The following is an 18,030-nucleotide window of genomic DNA, read 5'->3' as shown; positions in this document are numbered from 1 at the left end:
AAATGGTAGTATGTTCATAGTAACTTTGCCATATATGTAATGTGGAAGAAATCCTAAGTGTTGGAAGTACATGGAAGTAGGAAATACAGACAAGAAAACATATCTACTTTCCATTTTTACCAATCTATTTCCTTACATAATAGGCAAAACTGGTAGCACAGCCTTTATAATAATTGTCCAGCTTTGCCTTTTATGAATGCGTCTTCCACTGGTTTTAATTTTTCCAAAATATCATGTTCCTACACAATAAAAGAGCATATGCCCATTAGAAACTGTGCTCTCCAAGTGGTCAAGCTAAGTTTTCCATTATCTTGACATATCTTACCTTTGAAAAGTTTTCTTTTGCAGCCTCAGCTTTCTTTTGACATTGTTTTTGGCATATCTGTGTTTTAAGAGACAGAGAAATCAAACTAAGTGGAAGACATGTAGGAAAGAGACACATAGGGAAAGCAAACAGTGGGAAATGTCAGCTGCTACATTTTCCTTACAGATCGGCCAGGCCCACCAGAGATTGTAACTATTGATGATGTCTGGGGAGAGAACGTAAATTTGTCATGGAAGCCACCAAAAGATGATGGCAATGCTGCCATTACTGGCTACACTATTCAAAAAGCAGATAAGAAGAGTATGGTAAGTAATAAGGAGTTGTTTAAAAGGCTGATGCACTCATAAATTCTCCCTTTTAAAAATAAAACCCTTGCATGCGTAAAATGATGTAGGTGGACAAAGCATTGATTAGTCAATGTTCAGAAAATCTGCAAGGCATCTCTAAAAATCCTAAGACACTCTTGTTCACTGTACCTAAACCCTAGAAATGGGAGTTTTCAGGTGATGCCAAAAAGGAGGATTAAAAAGGAAAGAAGAGGTGGATTCGAGGGAAGTAATTCTGGTTTATTTTTTCTTTTTTCCTTTTTCTCAGCAGAGAAAATGAAAGCCCAAAATACTAATTCTGAAATCAATAGGCTGCTACTAGAATCAAAACATACTTCTGGGTTTTTTTTAAACTTGTAATGTCACATTGTGTAACTCATTGCCACTCCTTACTACCCATGGCAAAATGATATATATAAAATTCATAAACTGCTTTGAAATTTACAGATGAAAAGTGCAATATAGAGAAGTTCATTATTTTCATTAAACTAACCTTATCTTTACAGTTCCTTAACACACTAGCTAGATTCCTACATTTGATACTTACTGCAAATTTAAACACGGGATATTTAGGACAATGTTTTGGAAGCTGCCTTACCTAAAGGAATCTTTTTGCCATAGGCCCATCCCTTTAATACATTGATCTGCTTCATGGTCTGATCAATTTATTCTTCTTATGTCACTATTTCCCTTCCCACCCTTCATTTTTTCTTTCTCTTCAGACTGTAAGAAGACATGTTCCCTGTACAGTGTCCAGAACAATGACGTCCCTTGTCTAAATTACTGTGTTAAGGAGAAAGCCGCAACAGCAGTGTCAAGGGTTCAGTGTGTCATGGATCATTCTGGTCATAGTTTCTCCACATTCTTTGGAGTGGTGAATTTTGCAATTCTGGTGCAGTTGGTCTTCTACAGAAAACTGTTTTCCCAAAGGGCACTTTGGCTCTTAAAGATGACCAAATATCAATGCAAACTGTGGCATGGGGAACTCAACACAGGTTCATCTTTAGGGAAGCAAGAAAACTGTATCAGACGTAGTAAAGCAAAGCAAAAAACACTGCTGTGGTCATGTTGCACTTTATATGAATTCCATTTTTAGCATTAACTTCTTTCATCTCTCTTTGTTATTTAGGTATTCTGTACTAGCATAGAATTCACATGTCCTGTTACTGCTGCAAGACTAAAGCGCTAAAACCTACCTCCCCATCTGAGCCTTTAGATATCAGAGGACCACATGCATAAAATTAAATTTCTCACGAATATGCAACCTGTGGAACAGGGGGCACATTGATGCATTGGTCTCTTGTGAGTACATGTTACGGCAGACAAGTACATGCTGCTACTTTTCTGCTCCAGCCTGCAGTTTTCTTGTCTGCAGCTGTACCTTCTGCCAGCAGCACAGACTATGAAGAATGAAGGAGCCTGCCTTGTTTCATGTAGTACAACCTTTGTATTACTGGATTTCCTAAAACAAGCCCTCCCAGCTAACAGCATGCAACAGTTCAGTAGATGGTACTTTCCATTCAGCCTTCACTGCTCAGCAGTGAATGTTATATTGTCATTATCACTCATTTCATTAATTATTGTTAGCTTCACTATTCTAGTATTCATTAACATTCCCAAAGAAAAATCTTACTCAGTGATTCTACCAGACAGCAGTTAATGGCTTAGAGATACACAGCAATGGGGAAAGCTTACTCTCTGGTTTTGTATCCTTCAGGAATGGTTCACGGTAATGGAGCACTACCACCGCACCAGTGCCACCATTAATGAGCTCATCATAGGAAATGAGTATTACTTCCGCGTCTTCGCTGAGAACATGTGCGGCCTCAGTGAGGATGCAACAATGACCAAAGAGAGCGCTTTGATTGCAAAGGATGGTTAGCTAATTATCCATTCCTTGTCAAAAGGGAAGGGGTGTGTTTAGAGGCTGGAAGGTGATTAGAGGTAAAGCTCATATCCCCAAATCATTCCAATGCATTCCTAGCCCTAAGCCCATGTACAAGTAACAGTCTGGCATTTCATATTAGGACTTCTTGCTTTGGCACATAGCTCATAGTTGGAGTTTCTTTTAATCAAGAGTGGGACATTTTTCCCACGTTCTGACATTTTCTATAATCCTGGATCTCAGACTTGCGTCACTTCTGGCAGATGTAAGTCAATAAGAGCTGGAAGAGGAGTAAAGCAGCTGTTCTGTTAGAACTGGAGTGTCACTGCCTCCCAGTGAAGACTTGGCATCAGCCATTGCAAGTGCTCCTGTTCATTTCAGGCAGGATCCAACAGATAAGCACAACCCCTGCTTCACATCTCTTGCAGGTGGAGCTGGAGAGGTTCTGAGTCTGCTGTCAGAAATCCTGACATTTCAGAAACTGTCAGTTTGATATGGTACTGTAAACTTTAAATAAATAAACCAGAAAATAGCTGCCCCTTTATGGAAGGGAAATTCTACAAACAGGTGGTTTAAAGGAAGAAAATCAAACCAGATCACCTGAATTTGTCTGAAAGGAAAGAACACATGACTGCCACGATGCAGAAGACAGACAACTTGTACAACCCACCCTAAGCTGCACTGAAGTCAGTATGAGAGCTTGGATCAGGTTTAACAATACCTAAGCACAGGAATAGATCACAGTCTGTCCAGCTGTTTTAAATGTCAGCTTCGTTTGTGGGTGAAAGTGGTGATAACCTCAATTGCAGAGCAGGGATAAAGTGGCAGCAAGAAACTAGATTTTACTACCATGTCTTCCTTGTACAAAAACTACATCCATTCAGATATCTGTATTGTTACTGCACTGTATGAAGCAGAAAGAAAATGGATTTTAAGATACAGTGCTAGTTTGTAATCAGAGCAAACTGTGAAAATTGGCAATAGAGTGAACAAGGCTTGACAAGACAGGCATCCTGCAGTATGTCAGTCAGGATCCATCCTGTTTTGTAACATGCAGGGCACACAGGCAAATGCACAGAATAAATATGCATTATTTTATGTACCACCTACTCAGGAAACAAAAGATAAGCTCTCAGACATCTATACTACAGCATAACCAAGGGCTATAGTCACTTCACAGGCCTACTTCCAGCCTCCCTACAAGTGCAATTACCAGAGTCATGTCGGTACCTAAAGCAGTGCAGATCAGAATTGACTCTGCAGCTGTTTAACATGGATGGGTATTTAGCTACATAGTGACACTCTTTTTATAAATGTTTTATTTTCATTTCATAGGTAAAGTCTACAAATACCCAGTTTACGATGATTTTGACTTCACTGAACGACCGATGTTTACTCAGCCTCTAGTCAACACATTTGCTGTAGCTGGCTACAACGCTACTTTGAACTGCAGTGTTCGGGGCAACCCCAAGGTACAGCATCACTCCTAACAGTATCACTTAAAACATGAGAGAGTTTAACCTGATAATAAATCCTGTAACACCATTTTTACTATTTGTCTCACTCAAAAGCCAGGCTGAAGACAAAAAGAGTGGTGTGGGCTCTAAAGAATACGAAAAAGGTTCTACTTCCCTGTGTTACAGGCATTATAAGAGTTACTAAATCCACAGATAATTCAGTGAAAATGTAGAACCTCAGCAAAAGGCTGGGCTATACTGGGACCAGCACCGACAACAGATGTACAGTCAACATATCAGTAAAGGTTGTTACCAAAATAAAGCCATAATTATTCTATAAAAAGCTAATTAAGTAAGCACATTGCAAGAATACTCTGGGGACTGTGCTGGCTCTCAGATGCACTGCTCAATGCATCTTTCATAGTCTTCTGAGTTGTGTCTTTTTGTTATCTATTTTCTATTGTGAGAAACTGAACTGACCTAGTAAAATGAACACTCAAGGGTGTTTAAGAACATTTACTGCTCACTCTTTACCTTCACAGTTTCTGAGTGAAAATTACTGTGAAAAAAAAAATGTTTTTCTTATTGACTAAGAGTAATTGGAGGCAAAAAGCTATTGCTCAGATGTTTGCTACCACTGCACAGCACCTCTTATACTGATAACAGGCTTACATTTATGACTTTATGGAATAGGAACTACACTTGAAAAACCATGCTTAAAAACAGATGCATGATGCAGCCCAGGTTAAGAATTACAGTTTCTTTTCTATCCCTACTTTCATCTGTTTTTTTATCCTTTCTGAATTACTCAACTTTAAATGAACTTCACAAAAAGTGGTTAAATATTCCAGTTCATAAGTTTGTGCACGTGGGCTTTCTTGTGTTTTTACCACAGCCCAAAATAACCTGGCTGAAAAACAAAGTCATTATAATGAATGACCCAAGGTACCGAATGTTCAGCAACCAAGGTGTCTGTACCTTGGAGATCCGCAAACCCAGTCCCTATGACGGAGGTACCTACACCTGCCGAGCAGTCAATACACTTGGAGAAGCAGAAGTTGATTGCAAACTGGAAGTAAAAGGTAAGGGGTTTAAAACATTGCAAATGCCCTCTTTGTCTGAATGTCTGAACACTATTTCCATAGGAGTGGAAAGTATGCAAGACAAATGCAAAAGGGATTTCAAACAACTGTTTTAACTTTCCTGGTCGAAAATAATAACATGGTTAGGACAAAATAAACTATATTGGTTGTTCTGTTCTCTTTCGGAAGACCAACATGCCGTGCTTGTGCTATATGATCTTTCTCCTCCTTCCCCCCATGCTAATTCACATCTTCAGTGACTGCAAGGACTTTTTCACAAGTGACAAAATGGTCACTCTCAGAGCTACGCCACTTACCTGAGAACCTCTAATATGACTCAGCCATAAGGTTCTTCAGGAAAACATTAAGAAAAACATCTTGGATAACAGACAGATCTCTGAAGGAAATGGCAAGGGGAAAAGGAGAGAAGGAAGAAAGATTAGCTCAGGGCAGACATTCTCTACTTTGAAATTACTTATTGAACAATCCAAACATTTGCTTCCAAGGAACTTGGCTAGCAAAATCATGTAGTAAAACCCACTGCTGTTCTCAAAGACACAAGCTAGCTGCTATAATTGCTGCACTTGCTTTAAGAACAAAGTATTCAAAACTATGGATTTTGCAAAATAAGTTAGCCTTCTACAACTGAAGACATACCTTTATTTTTATTAACAGATAGATTTTCTGAGTTCCAGATAGTTTAGCATTGACTGGGATATCATGAATGGCAATAGGATTTGGATTGGACTACTAATGAATAATCTCAGTACCATATATTTCTACTTCCTAGGAAAAAATGGGGTCATATTTAGCTGGACTAACTCTCAGCAAAGGCTTTAGTTTCAACTGCAGAATAAGCTAAGCATTTCTGGAAAAAAAAATAGTGTGAAGTTATAAGTAAGGAAAACTGCCTAAAGCCAGCTGACAAGAAGGGTCTAACTTGGGAATTTAAACTAGCTGAATATGGCCCTAATTATACTATTGCCATCATGATAGTCTATAATGAAAGTCATAATAGTTAATACCCTTATGGATTGTACTGTTTATTTTGGATTTCAATTTCCATTTTCTGTGTTTTTTGATGTATCTTGTCCCACAGCTCAAATCTGCTAGCAGAAAGCCACTACAATAAATGTTTTGTTTATGAAGTCGAACTTTTAACTGATGCAAAAGGAAAATATGCATAATATGTTTCTCAATTTTCATTATTTATTTTTAAGATACTGTGTTTAAAAGGTGATATCCTCATCCTGAATATGTAATTGTTTCCCTTAATCACAAGCAAACTTTCTATTTCACAGCATAACAGAAGACCTCATCATGTGAGAAGGTTGCTTCATCTTTTTTTATACTCAAAGGCCAAGTTAGTTTGCTATTTCATTTAACTCCCTAAGTCCTCAAGCCCTAAATTTCTTATGTGCATTTACACTCAGTTGTAGCTTTTGATCTTCAGCACTTCGCTTGTAGTACAACCAAATACTACATTTTAAGTACAAGAAGCTGTTTATTTCTGTCCTTTGTTTTACAAAGAATTTTTTTTATGTAATGTGCAGAGTAATGTGAAATATTTTTAAGATAAGAAATAATTTAACTTATATCTCTCAATTTTAAGAAATTCAAACTCCAAATGTTGCCATGGATTACATTTTATTCTTCAGTAATTCTTTTTCCAGCTGTTGTGAAATAGAGATGCTCTGTTGATATTGGAACTTTTTTCACTGAATATCAGGACTGGTTTTGAAGCATAATATACAAACACGATGTCATCATTCAGGCTGTCTTCCAATATGCAACAATTTCCAATAAATTGTTCACCGGCAGTGGAAGCTGCTCTATATTAGAGTTTTAAGAAAGAAGCGTGGAGAGATTTTGTTGCCTTTGACCACTGCTGGTGGGGAATCTTATTTCTTAAGTTATAGACATTTATGGATTGGTATCTGAAATAGTTTGGGAATGCTTAGATCCTTTTCTAGTCAATCAGAATCAATATATATAGGGAAAAAAAAGCTACAGTTCTGTTCAGTAAAGTGTACAACTGAGATTATGTGCTCAATGATTTTTGCTCACAAATGTTTATTTAACTTTCATAGGTCCAGTTTTCTGAGAAGTGTTTTGAAATAGAGAGTAAATAATGCACTGTGTTCACAGGCTGCCACACTCAGTTCACAGCTGATTCTTTCCATGATGGCTGCATTAAAGATTAAAACAAAAAAGTGATGTCTGGCAACACATCAGCAAACATTTTATGTAGACAACAGTCAGCAGAGTGAAGCACTAGAGCAGATTTCCTGCAGAGGTTGCTGCAGAGCTTTTGGTACCAAAAGGGTTTAAAAACAGTTTAGAAGAATGACAGCAGTACAGTTTGTTAGGGTTATGATATGCACTAAATGACATCTCCAGATTGCTTCCAGATCTGTGAGTCTGAGAGGCTGATTTAGTTCTTAATATTGTTGACTTATGCTAGTACCTCAGTGAGTTCAAGTATACCCCTGATCATTCATCCCACACGAAACCTTGGATCAATGGCTTTACACCATGTCCTGAAGGCTGTATTAATCATCCTATCAGCTGGTTGCATCATGTCCTACAATCTCAATTCCTCTGGCACCTTGGGGTTGCGGTTGAGCATATCTTTGCTACAGTGAGAACGAGGCTGTAAGAATTACTTCCTTCTGATAAGATTTAGCTCATCCTTCCTCACTTTTAAGTAAAACCTCTCACACCCACTGACTGCTTGTAACATAGACATTTATAGACTCAAAAAGCCTTTCTTCTCAAAGAACATAATACTTACTTTAAGAAATCAACTGGAAAAAAAACCAAATACTATGTCATAGACATTTTGCTCAGAGCAGTGCTTTTGTTTTGCATCCCATCTGGAGGAAGTCCTGAAAAATGCAGGCTGTTAGAATCCCACCTAGGCTATGTGTTAGACTGCTTCATTAACCTAAATCCCACCTCCCCTAGTTAATGGTTGGTTTATGAATCTGATTTCCTATCTACCATCACCTGGTGCAGTCCTACCCCATCCCACCAAGCCTGGTATTGTGGTTCTCTCCCAGGGGTTTGGGCTGTGAGTCGTCACCCTTTCAGAGATACCTCTCTCTGTCCTGGTTGGTTTAGCTGTTATTTTAGGCTCCTTTTTGAAGACTGCTTAGACCAGTTATTTGTAAGGCTTAGACACAGCACAGCTGTTGTAAGGGTTCAGTGCTGACACTCTTAATGTGACTGGCAGTTCAACTGATGAATTCAAAGGGAATAGGATTAAGTGAATACAGCAGCTGTAGCTTGGCAAACCAGGGTAGGCTCAGGGTTTGCTATATGATACAGACAAATGCAAATGAGTATTAAACAGCCAGAGCATAAAAACATAATTACATCTTATTTCACTATTCTATTGACTTAAGTGTAGAATTACCATTTTCTTAAATTTGCCAGCCTGTTTGTTCATTTAGGAGGGCTCCTCAGATGACTGCTCATCACACTGACACAGAGTAAAGACTTATGGATTTCTGACTCACTGGAAACGGATTGCAGTGTGTTTGTGTATGTGTTTATAGCACATATATAACTTTGACGTGGTTCAGCTTTATTCCAGCAAGTAACAATCAAGGTGTGGATTCATCAAATTCTGAGATATAGTTGAATGTTGCCTGAATAAGAACAACAGGCTCAAGGCTATGCTACTTATCTGGTGAACATACTAGCTACAGTGTTATTAATACAGATCTCTAAATATTAAATCACCCTATTAATTACAGGTCTTTGGATAGTAAGCCATGCTAAAGAGCTTTACGTCATGCAACAGTATATATTGTAGTGTCTTTTAGTTATGTTGGCTAGAATTTCTTTTACCCCTCTATTATTTCTGAGGTACTGGAGATCTAAAATTTATATATATGCATATATATATATATGCTCAATCCTAGGAATGTCATAGAACTACTCACAGAAGAGTCTAGTATTTCTGATTTTGCACAGTATTAAAACAACCATGTAGCTACGAATACTATGGCTATGAATACTGTCAGTATGCTACAATTTTCTACTTTTTAAGCTATTTGCATCCGTTATTTTAGGTGTAAAATTAAAGCCCCTCGTTGTTACTACATTTAATACTTACTTCCTGAAAAAGTTCTAGTGATAATTATGAGCACAATAGTAAAGACTATAAAATTTCATTTTGTCCTCAAAAAAGGTTTTGCTTTTACTGATGTTATTTCAGACAGGCAGTACTTTGTTTTTCTGTTTTAAGTTTTGCTGAGTGAACTTAAAGGTGGCAGTTCTATAAGCTGCTCCATACAATTGCATATACAATGGCTCTTATTGTAAATATACGTGGGCTGTAAGAAGTCAAATAACAAATCTTACAGAAAATAATAACCCTACCTCACATATCTTGGAAGATGAAGCATACACAGAATCTGATTATAAATGTTTTGTATTCATCTTACTACAGAAAATATTGTATATATCTTTTAAATTTGTTGAGATGGATTGTGAAATATGGCTGTAAATCTTCTATTGCAAGCAGTGAGGAACTGATTCCTTGTCAGCTTCACTGAGGTCAATGAAAAGGTTCAGGGAGAGCACCATACTTCTTCTATCATGAAACAAACGGGTTTAAAAAATGTTTATCTTATGAGCAAAATGAAGGTTGATGGTCATTCTAATAGGCTGATGGTAGAAAATATGCTGTATGAGAAATATGTTTTAAAAAGGTGTAAAAATCAACTGGGAAAAATTTCAAATGCGAATAAATACCACTGTAAATATTCTAATTCTGCAGTGATATATCAAGGAGTAATTAACCCAGGAGAACCGTTCTTCTTGGCGGGGAATAATCAGGTTTATAATAAGCATACTCCTCTGGGTATTTCATTCCATTTCATTCCCTTCCTCTCTTTCCACATGGAAACGCATTTTCTGCATGCAAAGTGTGTATTTATTTGCTTTTTTAGATTAAACTAGCTAGCGTCTCATGGCATACAATGTATGTCACATGAGCAAAGAAGGCCAAATTAATCAAGAATATGGGTTTTTAACATCAGAATTACAAAGGGTTTAGACATAGTACTGCTATGCCATTGGGCATAGAACTACCTGTTACCTATTAATTTATTTCATTACTGTGATGACCTTTGACCAAAACCTTTAGATCTTTCCAGGAGATAGAAATCTGCATTTCAAAAAACCCAGCTGTCAGATAGTTTGTAGAATTATTGAAAGAGCAGAAGTATCATAGTAATATTTTGTGCTTAAAAGGCATTCCTTATTACAGATTAGTCTTTGGTTATAAGTTAGTTCTCAGAATTACAACCCATGCCTAAGCTTAACCTACAGAATCTAAGGATGAAATCTTGATACAAATGAAATCAGTGAAAACTTTATAGTTACAAAGATATAATTTTACTTCATTTCCTCTAGAACTTATTTTAAATTCAGGTTCTGTAGTGTTCAGAGAATTTGGCTCTTTCTATAGAAAGGTGTTTGCTTGTAACCTTGCCCAAATCTAGAATATTGACAGTGCAATTTTAAAATGATGGAAGTGCCCAGAAGCTAGTCTGCAGTATATTATGCTTCCAAATTTACTATTTCAAACCAAAAGCATGTTAAGAAGTCAGACTACCTGTAGTTTTTGAAGCATTACGGGTTTTTTTCTTAAAAGGCTACAACAGCTCCAAAGTTGAGTGCTTTTACATACATACACAAATAGAAATGTATATATTTATGGGTGTTTTATAGAGTCAAAATGTTTAATTAAAGATAAGAGCTCCTATAGAGTAAAAAGCATGCTTTAAGTAATGTATATGTGGGTATATGGCAAAGCACATATAGTACACAGGTATGTAATTAGTCTGTACTTGATTATTTTGCCTTATGGAGTTTCAACATATATATATATGCTTCAGTGTTATGTGTGTGCTTTTTTTTTCCCCTGGTGGAAAATACTATATATATATATGTGTTAGCTTCTTTGAAGCTACGTTTGGAAACATTTATCTTAAACGTTAGTTGCATAATTTGGTTCCAATCTATACTTTAGACTAATTACAAGATTCATAGTTACTTGTAGATATTAATATAGCCTTTACATATTAATGATGATTTTGAAGTGGAACTGGTTCCCTACCTTTTACTCTTCATGTGTTTCTATTCCTACATACTTTACATGACTAAGGATTAAAACATCATCTTGACATAATCGTAAGCATAATTTCACTCAACATTTTCTCTCTACTTTTGTGTTTGCTATTAAATTGTTACTTCTCTTTCTCTCTTTCTCTTAGTTACACAATAAGGATTTTTGAATGTATATTGGCATCTAAGGTAAGCTTTCATATGGTTCTTGCATATGAAGCTTATGACTACGTGTCATACAATGTCTGCCTAGTATGGCATGATTTTCATTATTTCACTTAATGAAAATTTTTTTCATAATGAGTAGCATGACAGTTTTAATGCACAGAAACCCAGATTTTTACGAAAATTGCTTGCTATGGTAATTCCTAATTAGTACATCCCACTACTTTCTAATAGTGCACATTTCAACGGAATTTAACAGTGCATGAGTTAGCATGATTAATTAGCATGAATAAAATGCAAGTAATAAAACAGCATTTTTCATTTACAGTTATTCTCATATAGGAATATACCTCTACATAACTGAAATATTTATTCCACAGTTAATTTCATTTAAAAACAAATGATTCTCATCACAATTGCACTACATGAATTGAAAAGAATGCCAAAAAGCATGCTTTCTTTTTTTATTTTGTCTGTATTGTGCATCTACCTACGGTCGGGAGTGAACAGTTCTGCAACAGTGATGGTGTTACACGAGATAGCACAGTCTCATAATCAATAGTAACTAATAGCACTTTAATTGGATAATCCTTGTGTTAATAAAGGTTATAAATTCCTAAAATCCATACTCAGGATAAACACTGTACGTAAGTATCAGCTCAGTTGCATTGAGCTGAAGCATTCAGAGACAGTGATATCTTCATCCTTCCAATGTATTTTTGCTTTAAAGCTTTTGGTGTGCTCCAGAAAAGGCTCAGAAGGTAAGTGCAGTTATTAGCAGGTGGTTTTGCAGTTTGCAGAACAGAATATTCATGCAGATTTGTAAGAGGAACAGTAATGGTATGTAGCTTTCTTACAACAAATGCCATCCTTCGCCTTGAGATAGGGTAGAATCTAATGTTTTTTTAGCAAAATGTTTATCTTTTTTCCACTGTTCCTTCCAAATGACATTTTATTTCAGTGAAATTTTTCAATTACATGAAATTTCACTCCTAATTTGGATTATTTTTGCTAAATTAATGCTTCTATGTCACTGGGAATTGGGGTGCCCTGTCTGGTCTATTAGACACTACATACATGTTTTTTTCTGGGCATTGAAAGAAATATATTGCCTTGGACAAAAATATTAAATGCTCTTCAAAAATCTTTTGCCTTGTCCTTTTTTCCAGAACAGCAAAGAGAACATTGAGCATTGCAATGGCTTTCTTATAAGCCCAGGTTTCTATTATAGCAGTAATTTAAAATAGGTTTCATTCCGTTTTTTACTCATCGCGGCTGAGCCACAGCCATTAAGTACATAGACCTAAAAAGCTGGGAACAGAACTTCTGATACTTGTTCAGTGAATATTGGCTCCAACCACCACTGAACTGAAAAGTGGGAGGAAAAAGAAGTTTAGTTTCACATAAAAAAGAAAAGCAGTTTTGGCAGGGCTGGAGGAAACGCTGAGTACAAAATGTCCCTGTCATCAGGGCTTGTGAGCCGGGACACGCACTCCTCCCGCTAAGGAAGATAGTGGCCACAAGCATGGAATAAGTAAGTCTCCCCTATGGATCAGTGCAGGACTTCCCACAGCTTTGAGATCACATACCAATAGCTTCAAGCCCTGGGAAAAGTCAGGAAGAAACTGCTTTCAGGGAGTAAGCACCTGGATCCAAGGTGATGATGTGTGGTCTATTTTTTATTCAAAAGTGAATCCAAAATCTTTCTTCAGAATTCCCCAACAGATGAAAGTTTCAGGTTGCATCACCTCTCTCTGGAGTCCAAAGGTACCAATATCCAAAATCCTGGCTTTATTTCATATAATTCTTTCACATATGTCATCCCACATGGTATTTTCAAGCAACGTGGTAAATATTTTGCTAAAAACTTATAAACCATTATAATACCCAATACTAAAATAATTTGAATGTCTGCATGTTCTCCACAACTCATCATAGTCAGGTGTTTTTTCTATGTTGTTCCTCCTGGGCTGACTTTTGTCTCTCACTATACTCCACCCAGCTTGATGGAAGTCCAGGAGGATTATTTGAGGTGAAATTTATCACAGACTATTGCATGGGGGAGAGATAAATGACTGAATATATGACATCCTAGAAATGAAATTCACCATGTGCAAGAAGACAGGAAAGCTCTTTATAGTACAGGGATTAAATAATGGTTAATTCTTGTGCTGAACTTTTGAACAGGGATTAATTTTATCATATCACACAATGAAATATGCAATAGGGACTGCCTAAATCTTTGTAGCTTACACCAGAAAAAAAGGTACAAAGTGTCACGCCAGGGAGCTTCAACCTGAAGAGTGTCTTATTCCTTGTTTATAGGTGGGCTTTCGTTCTTCAGACTACTGATGGATGGCGTGCCTCCCCATATCATTGATTCATACATGCGTGAAATACAGGCAGACAAAACTGAGGGGAAGTGAGAGTCCGTCCACAGTGTTTCCCCCCACTGCACTGGAATTTGGTAGCAGAATTACAGCATTTTATTTCTTGCAATGACAGAACAAATGTGCGGTTGGGGAATTTTTTCTTTTTTTTTTTTGTTTTGTTTTGTTTTGTTTCTTATTTGTTGTTTTCATTTTCCCTACCTGCTCTTACTGAAAGGAAAGAATACGCATGGATTGCTTTGGGTTGAATTGAAATGAACTGAAGACAACAAATGTTTTGTTAATGTTCAGCTGTTCAGCTTTATTTTCTGTTTGATACTGTGTTCTGTTTTTTAACGAAGAAAGAGGAGAAGCTGTGTAATAAACCTGAGGAGGCAGTCAGAGTTCGTACTTGGTGGTACAAAGCATATCTTTCTCAGACTGAAAGTACACGGATTAGCCAGTAGATGTGCAATAAGACCCTTGGAAAACATACCTCTTTGATAATGTATCTTATTCACCTGAGAATTGTTTAACAGAATACGGCTTTACTATAACACACTTAATGCATATGTACTTGATCATTTATGCTGAATATATCTTCCTTTAGAAGTTTTGGTTTCCTAAATCCAACCCATCAGTCTCTCAACTGAACTGAAATTGTTTTATTTAATGTACAATAAATATGAAGTGTTTAAGATCTATCAAGTTCTTGTATCTTTTTAGGCTTTTTTTCTGGCTCATGTTACCACATTTCTTGTTAGTTTCCACATACTGTAAAGCAGGAACTCCAGCCCTCCACAGTGAGTGGAAAAATGTATCACCTGTCACCAAATCCAACAGGCTTACACTTTACCATACATGACATAGAATGTGAGTAAAGATAAACACAACAGATACATAATTTTATATCTATGTATTTTCAATATTTTAAATATTATAAATGCCAAGCATGACAGCTTCCCATCAGTCTGGATCTGCACCCCTTCCTCAGCAATTCATGATGCTTTTGCAGGTATTGCAGCAGAAAATGGACTCAGGTCTTATCACCAGCGTGTTTACCATGCAAGGCATAAAGGTAAAATGGCTCCATTAGTTTTCCAACTCCAGTGTCACTAACCTCCAAGTATTTCACGGGTGGGGGTGATTGTAAATCTCCAACAAACGCTGAAGCATGTGAGACAGAAGGTCACAAACGATTTGCCCAGCCTGTCAATTCCCTGTTGCTCTGTCATTTATTTACCAGTTCTCACCCTGGCTGTATGGATAGGGTAGGTTATGTGCTCACTGACTAATGATTGATCTCCAATTATGGTTTATAAAGATAAAGGTCTACTTAGACCAGCAGTACATTACAAGATGGTTACTTGACGTCAGTGCATTTTCAAACATCCAACAGCCAGTAATTATGCAATAAAATAATGTGTTACTACTAACTGCCACTGCTGAACTGGTGTTTCTGCAGTTGAATTGCCACTTCTTTCACATGGGGATCTGAATGCTTTTTCTCGCTTTGTTCTGTAAATCTTACTCGCCCTGAGATCCTTCTTCTTTCTATCTTTGTCATAGCTTCTGTGCTGCCATCTGTGCGAGGAAGCAGTTCGTCATTCCCAGTGATCCTGGACCCCCCCCCCCCAACCTGCATTTCACCCTTCTCCTGCCAAAATCAATTCTCTCCTAAGCATTCACACATACAAAAGAAGGCAACATGTCTACTATGAAGAAAATTTCATAAACGATTAATAATTTCTCTTTATTCTGTATCTCAAAAGTGAATTGTGACTCCATCTGTTTTGAACCACAGGAGGCTGTGGGAAAGGGTCAGTTTAAATATATGCCATGCAGGTTTAAGCACTTAAGCACGTGGCCCTCATTTAAAATAATACCAATCTGTTGAGATACATTATAGTTAGCACCAAAAGATATAGCTATTGTGAGTTTGTGCTTTTCAGTAAGCCAAAAATGATGCATATAGCCATCTGTACTTTGTACATAATGTTTACAGTTTCAAGCTTATGTGTTTATCTGCCTCCTCTGTCTCAATATACCAAATCTAATAATCTGGAAGCCAGCATAAATCTCAGATTCTGAAGGCTGTCTGCCGATGGAATTAGCTACTCTAATTTCTACCAGATGCCAGCAGTGTTAAAAGGCAAGCTGAACTAAGCTGCTTTTCACTGTATGGATGGTAAGCATTATATTCAGATGCCCTTAATTCCTCCCCAGTTGCATTGTCCAGCATTTGCCACTGGCTTTAACTCAGGTTTGATGTACACCACACCAATAGGAAGTACTGGGTATTGGGCTGTGGGTGGAATTGAGATCAGCGGGCATTAGTATGCTGTAAATTCATATTCTCACTAACTATCCTTACCAGCCAAGCCTCTGGATTAAAAATTAATTGAAAATTACTTTAAGGGAATGATAGGATGGGGTGGGATATGAAGGAGATTTCTAGTAGATCTAAACCAGGCTGGAGAACCTTAAATAGAGAATAACAAAAGATAAAGTTTTGATTCATAATGATTTGCCTATTGGTATTCTCCAGGGGTGGTGCTTGATACATGAAATAAAGTGACAAAAATCACAAAGTTAAGAAAATTCTAACGAAACCTGCAGTTCATACCAGCTTAGGAGAATAAAGACATACCAAAGACAACAAAAACACCCTAGAGAGAACAGAAGCAGCAGAATATCACGCTGTAGAAGATACAGCCCAATGCTCCCAAGAAGAAATGTCTCCAAAGTCAGGTCACACTGAATTTCCAGGAAATCAGTGGACCTGAAAGTGACCTAGGAGTAACAGAGAACAGCAAAAGAAACATGGCCATATGAGATAACGCAACAGTAAAACAAAAAACAGCTTTTTTGGCAAAGTGAAACTAGTACTGCTTTCATGGCTTATGGCTGTGTTCCCGGATGTCTTGTAATATGTGAAACCAGTTTAAGTCTTCAGCCAGTTGCATTATTCCTATCTTCTGTTTGCAACGTACATTCTCGATCAACTAGTACGTGCTGAGGCTGTAGTTCAGTAGCACTTTCGATGAGTTTTTTCTTTTCTGTACACTGTCACGTATCTGGTGGGAATTTTCCATTTTTGAAAGCTCTGCCTTGGTGTTCAGTTTGACTTACACTGGTCAAGGAAAGTTATTACTAGGAATAAGAAGGGAAACACAAACATATACACACACACAGAAGAATCAAAGTTAATTTAAAAAAAAAAAAAAAAGTGGTTTTATTTTTAAGGAATCCAGAGGAAAATAGTTTGTCTTCTCTTGGCTTGCTCTCCTTGCCCATGGAAGGATATTTGGCATTTAAATGTTACTGTTGCATACAGATCCATTCTCAAACTGCTGTACATGGAGCTTGATACAGGCATTGAAAGATTATGGCAAGTGCCAGTCCATTTTTCCCTCACTGAAAATAATCTTACAAATATAGAAATGGGAGAAGAAAAAAACACAGGCAAATATTTTAAAGAATGTTTAAATAGGGATATGAATGGAGGTCTTTCCTGAGAGTCAGAAATTCTAAAAAATATTCCTTTTGCAAAAAAAAAAGTTTCAAGTTTCCTCCACGTCCACTGGGGGAGCAGGGGAGTGTAATACTGTTATCTTTTATAGTGCATCGTGAAGGGAGACTTACTTTATGAATGGCTTTGCTGCATTTTAAGATTTTGGAGCAAAAGGCATTCTATTTTAAGCACGGTGTACTTACTGTCACTTGATTTCCATGGCTTGCTTTCCTGACTGACAAGTAAAGCTGCTCCTTTGCTCAAGCAGAGAGAATTTGGAAGTAAAACTGTATCCTGAATACTGAGAAAGTGCTGGAAGGCTGAATAAACTGGGCTTGAAATTTTGTGTTCTCATGTTCTATGTTTTGTGGCTGAATACTTTTTAAAGTAAAACAAATCCTTCAAGCTCAGTGATAAGTTCAGTAGGGAATCTATTTCTTCCTCTACTGATGTTGCTCTTATTTATTACACCACTTACTTTCCCCTCCACTTCTTTTCTGAGTTTATTTTCTTTTTCTTTCCCTCTTGGTATCACAAAATCCTTAAAATAATCTCTCCATAAATACCTGTCGTGGTTTAAACCCAGTCAGGTAATTCGTTCGCTCACTTCCCCCCCTTTCTTGCCCTCCCCCTGCTCCCGGAGGGACAGAGAGGAGAATCGAAAAGAATGCAACTCCCATGGGTTGAGATAAGAACAGTTTAGTAACCAAGGTATAACACAAATCACTACTGCTACCACCAATAATAACAATGATAAAGGAAATAA

The 18,030-nt window shown here is 37.1% G+C and overlaps 1 protein-coding gene across 1 annotated transcript in view; it reads left to right on the top strand.

Annotated features, from left to right (window-relative positions):
- The window catches only part of MYBPC1 (myosin binding protein C1), a 76,378-nt gene extending 61,924 nt beyond the window's left edge, over nt 1-14,454 (top strand). The window contains exons 27-31 of the mRNA XM_062616379.1: nt 491-630; nt 2,369-2,528; nt 3,872-4,008; nt 4,889-5,075; nt 13,707-14,454. Of these exons, the coding sequence (XP_062472363.1) occupies nt 491-630; nt 2,369-2,528; nt 3,872-4,008; nt 4,889-5,075; nt 13,707-13,807 (725 nt within the window). The 3' untranslated portion in view covers nt 13,808-14,454. The remainder of the gene's footprint in view (nt 1-490; nt 631-2,368; nt 2,529-3,871; nt 4,009-4,888; nt 5,076-13,706) is intronic.
- Nucleotides 14,455-18,030: the final 3,576 nt, after the last annotated feature.

Source organism: Pezoporus occidentalis, unplaced genomic scaffold (assembly GCF_034315485.1).
Source record: "Pezoporus occidentalis ecotype Australia unplaced genomic scaffold, CSIRO_AGI_Poc_V1 ctg19, whole genome shotgun sequence".
Lineage (NCBI taxonomy): Eukaryota > Metazoa > Chordata > Aves > Psittaciformes > Psittacidae > Pezoporus > Pezoporus occidentalis.
Note: the sequence above shows the minus strand (reverse complement) of the source record. Positions and strands in the feature narration are given on the sequence as shown.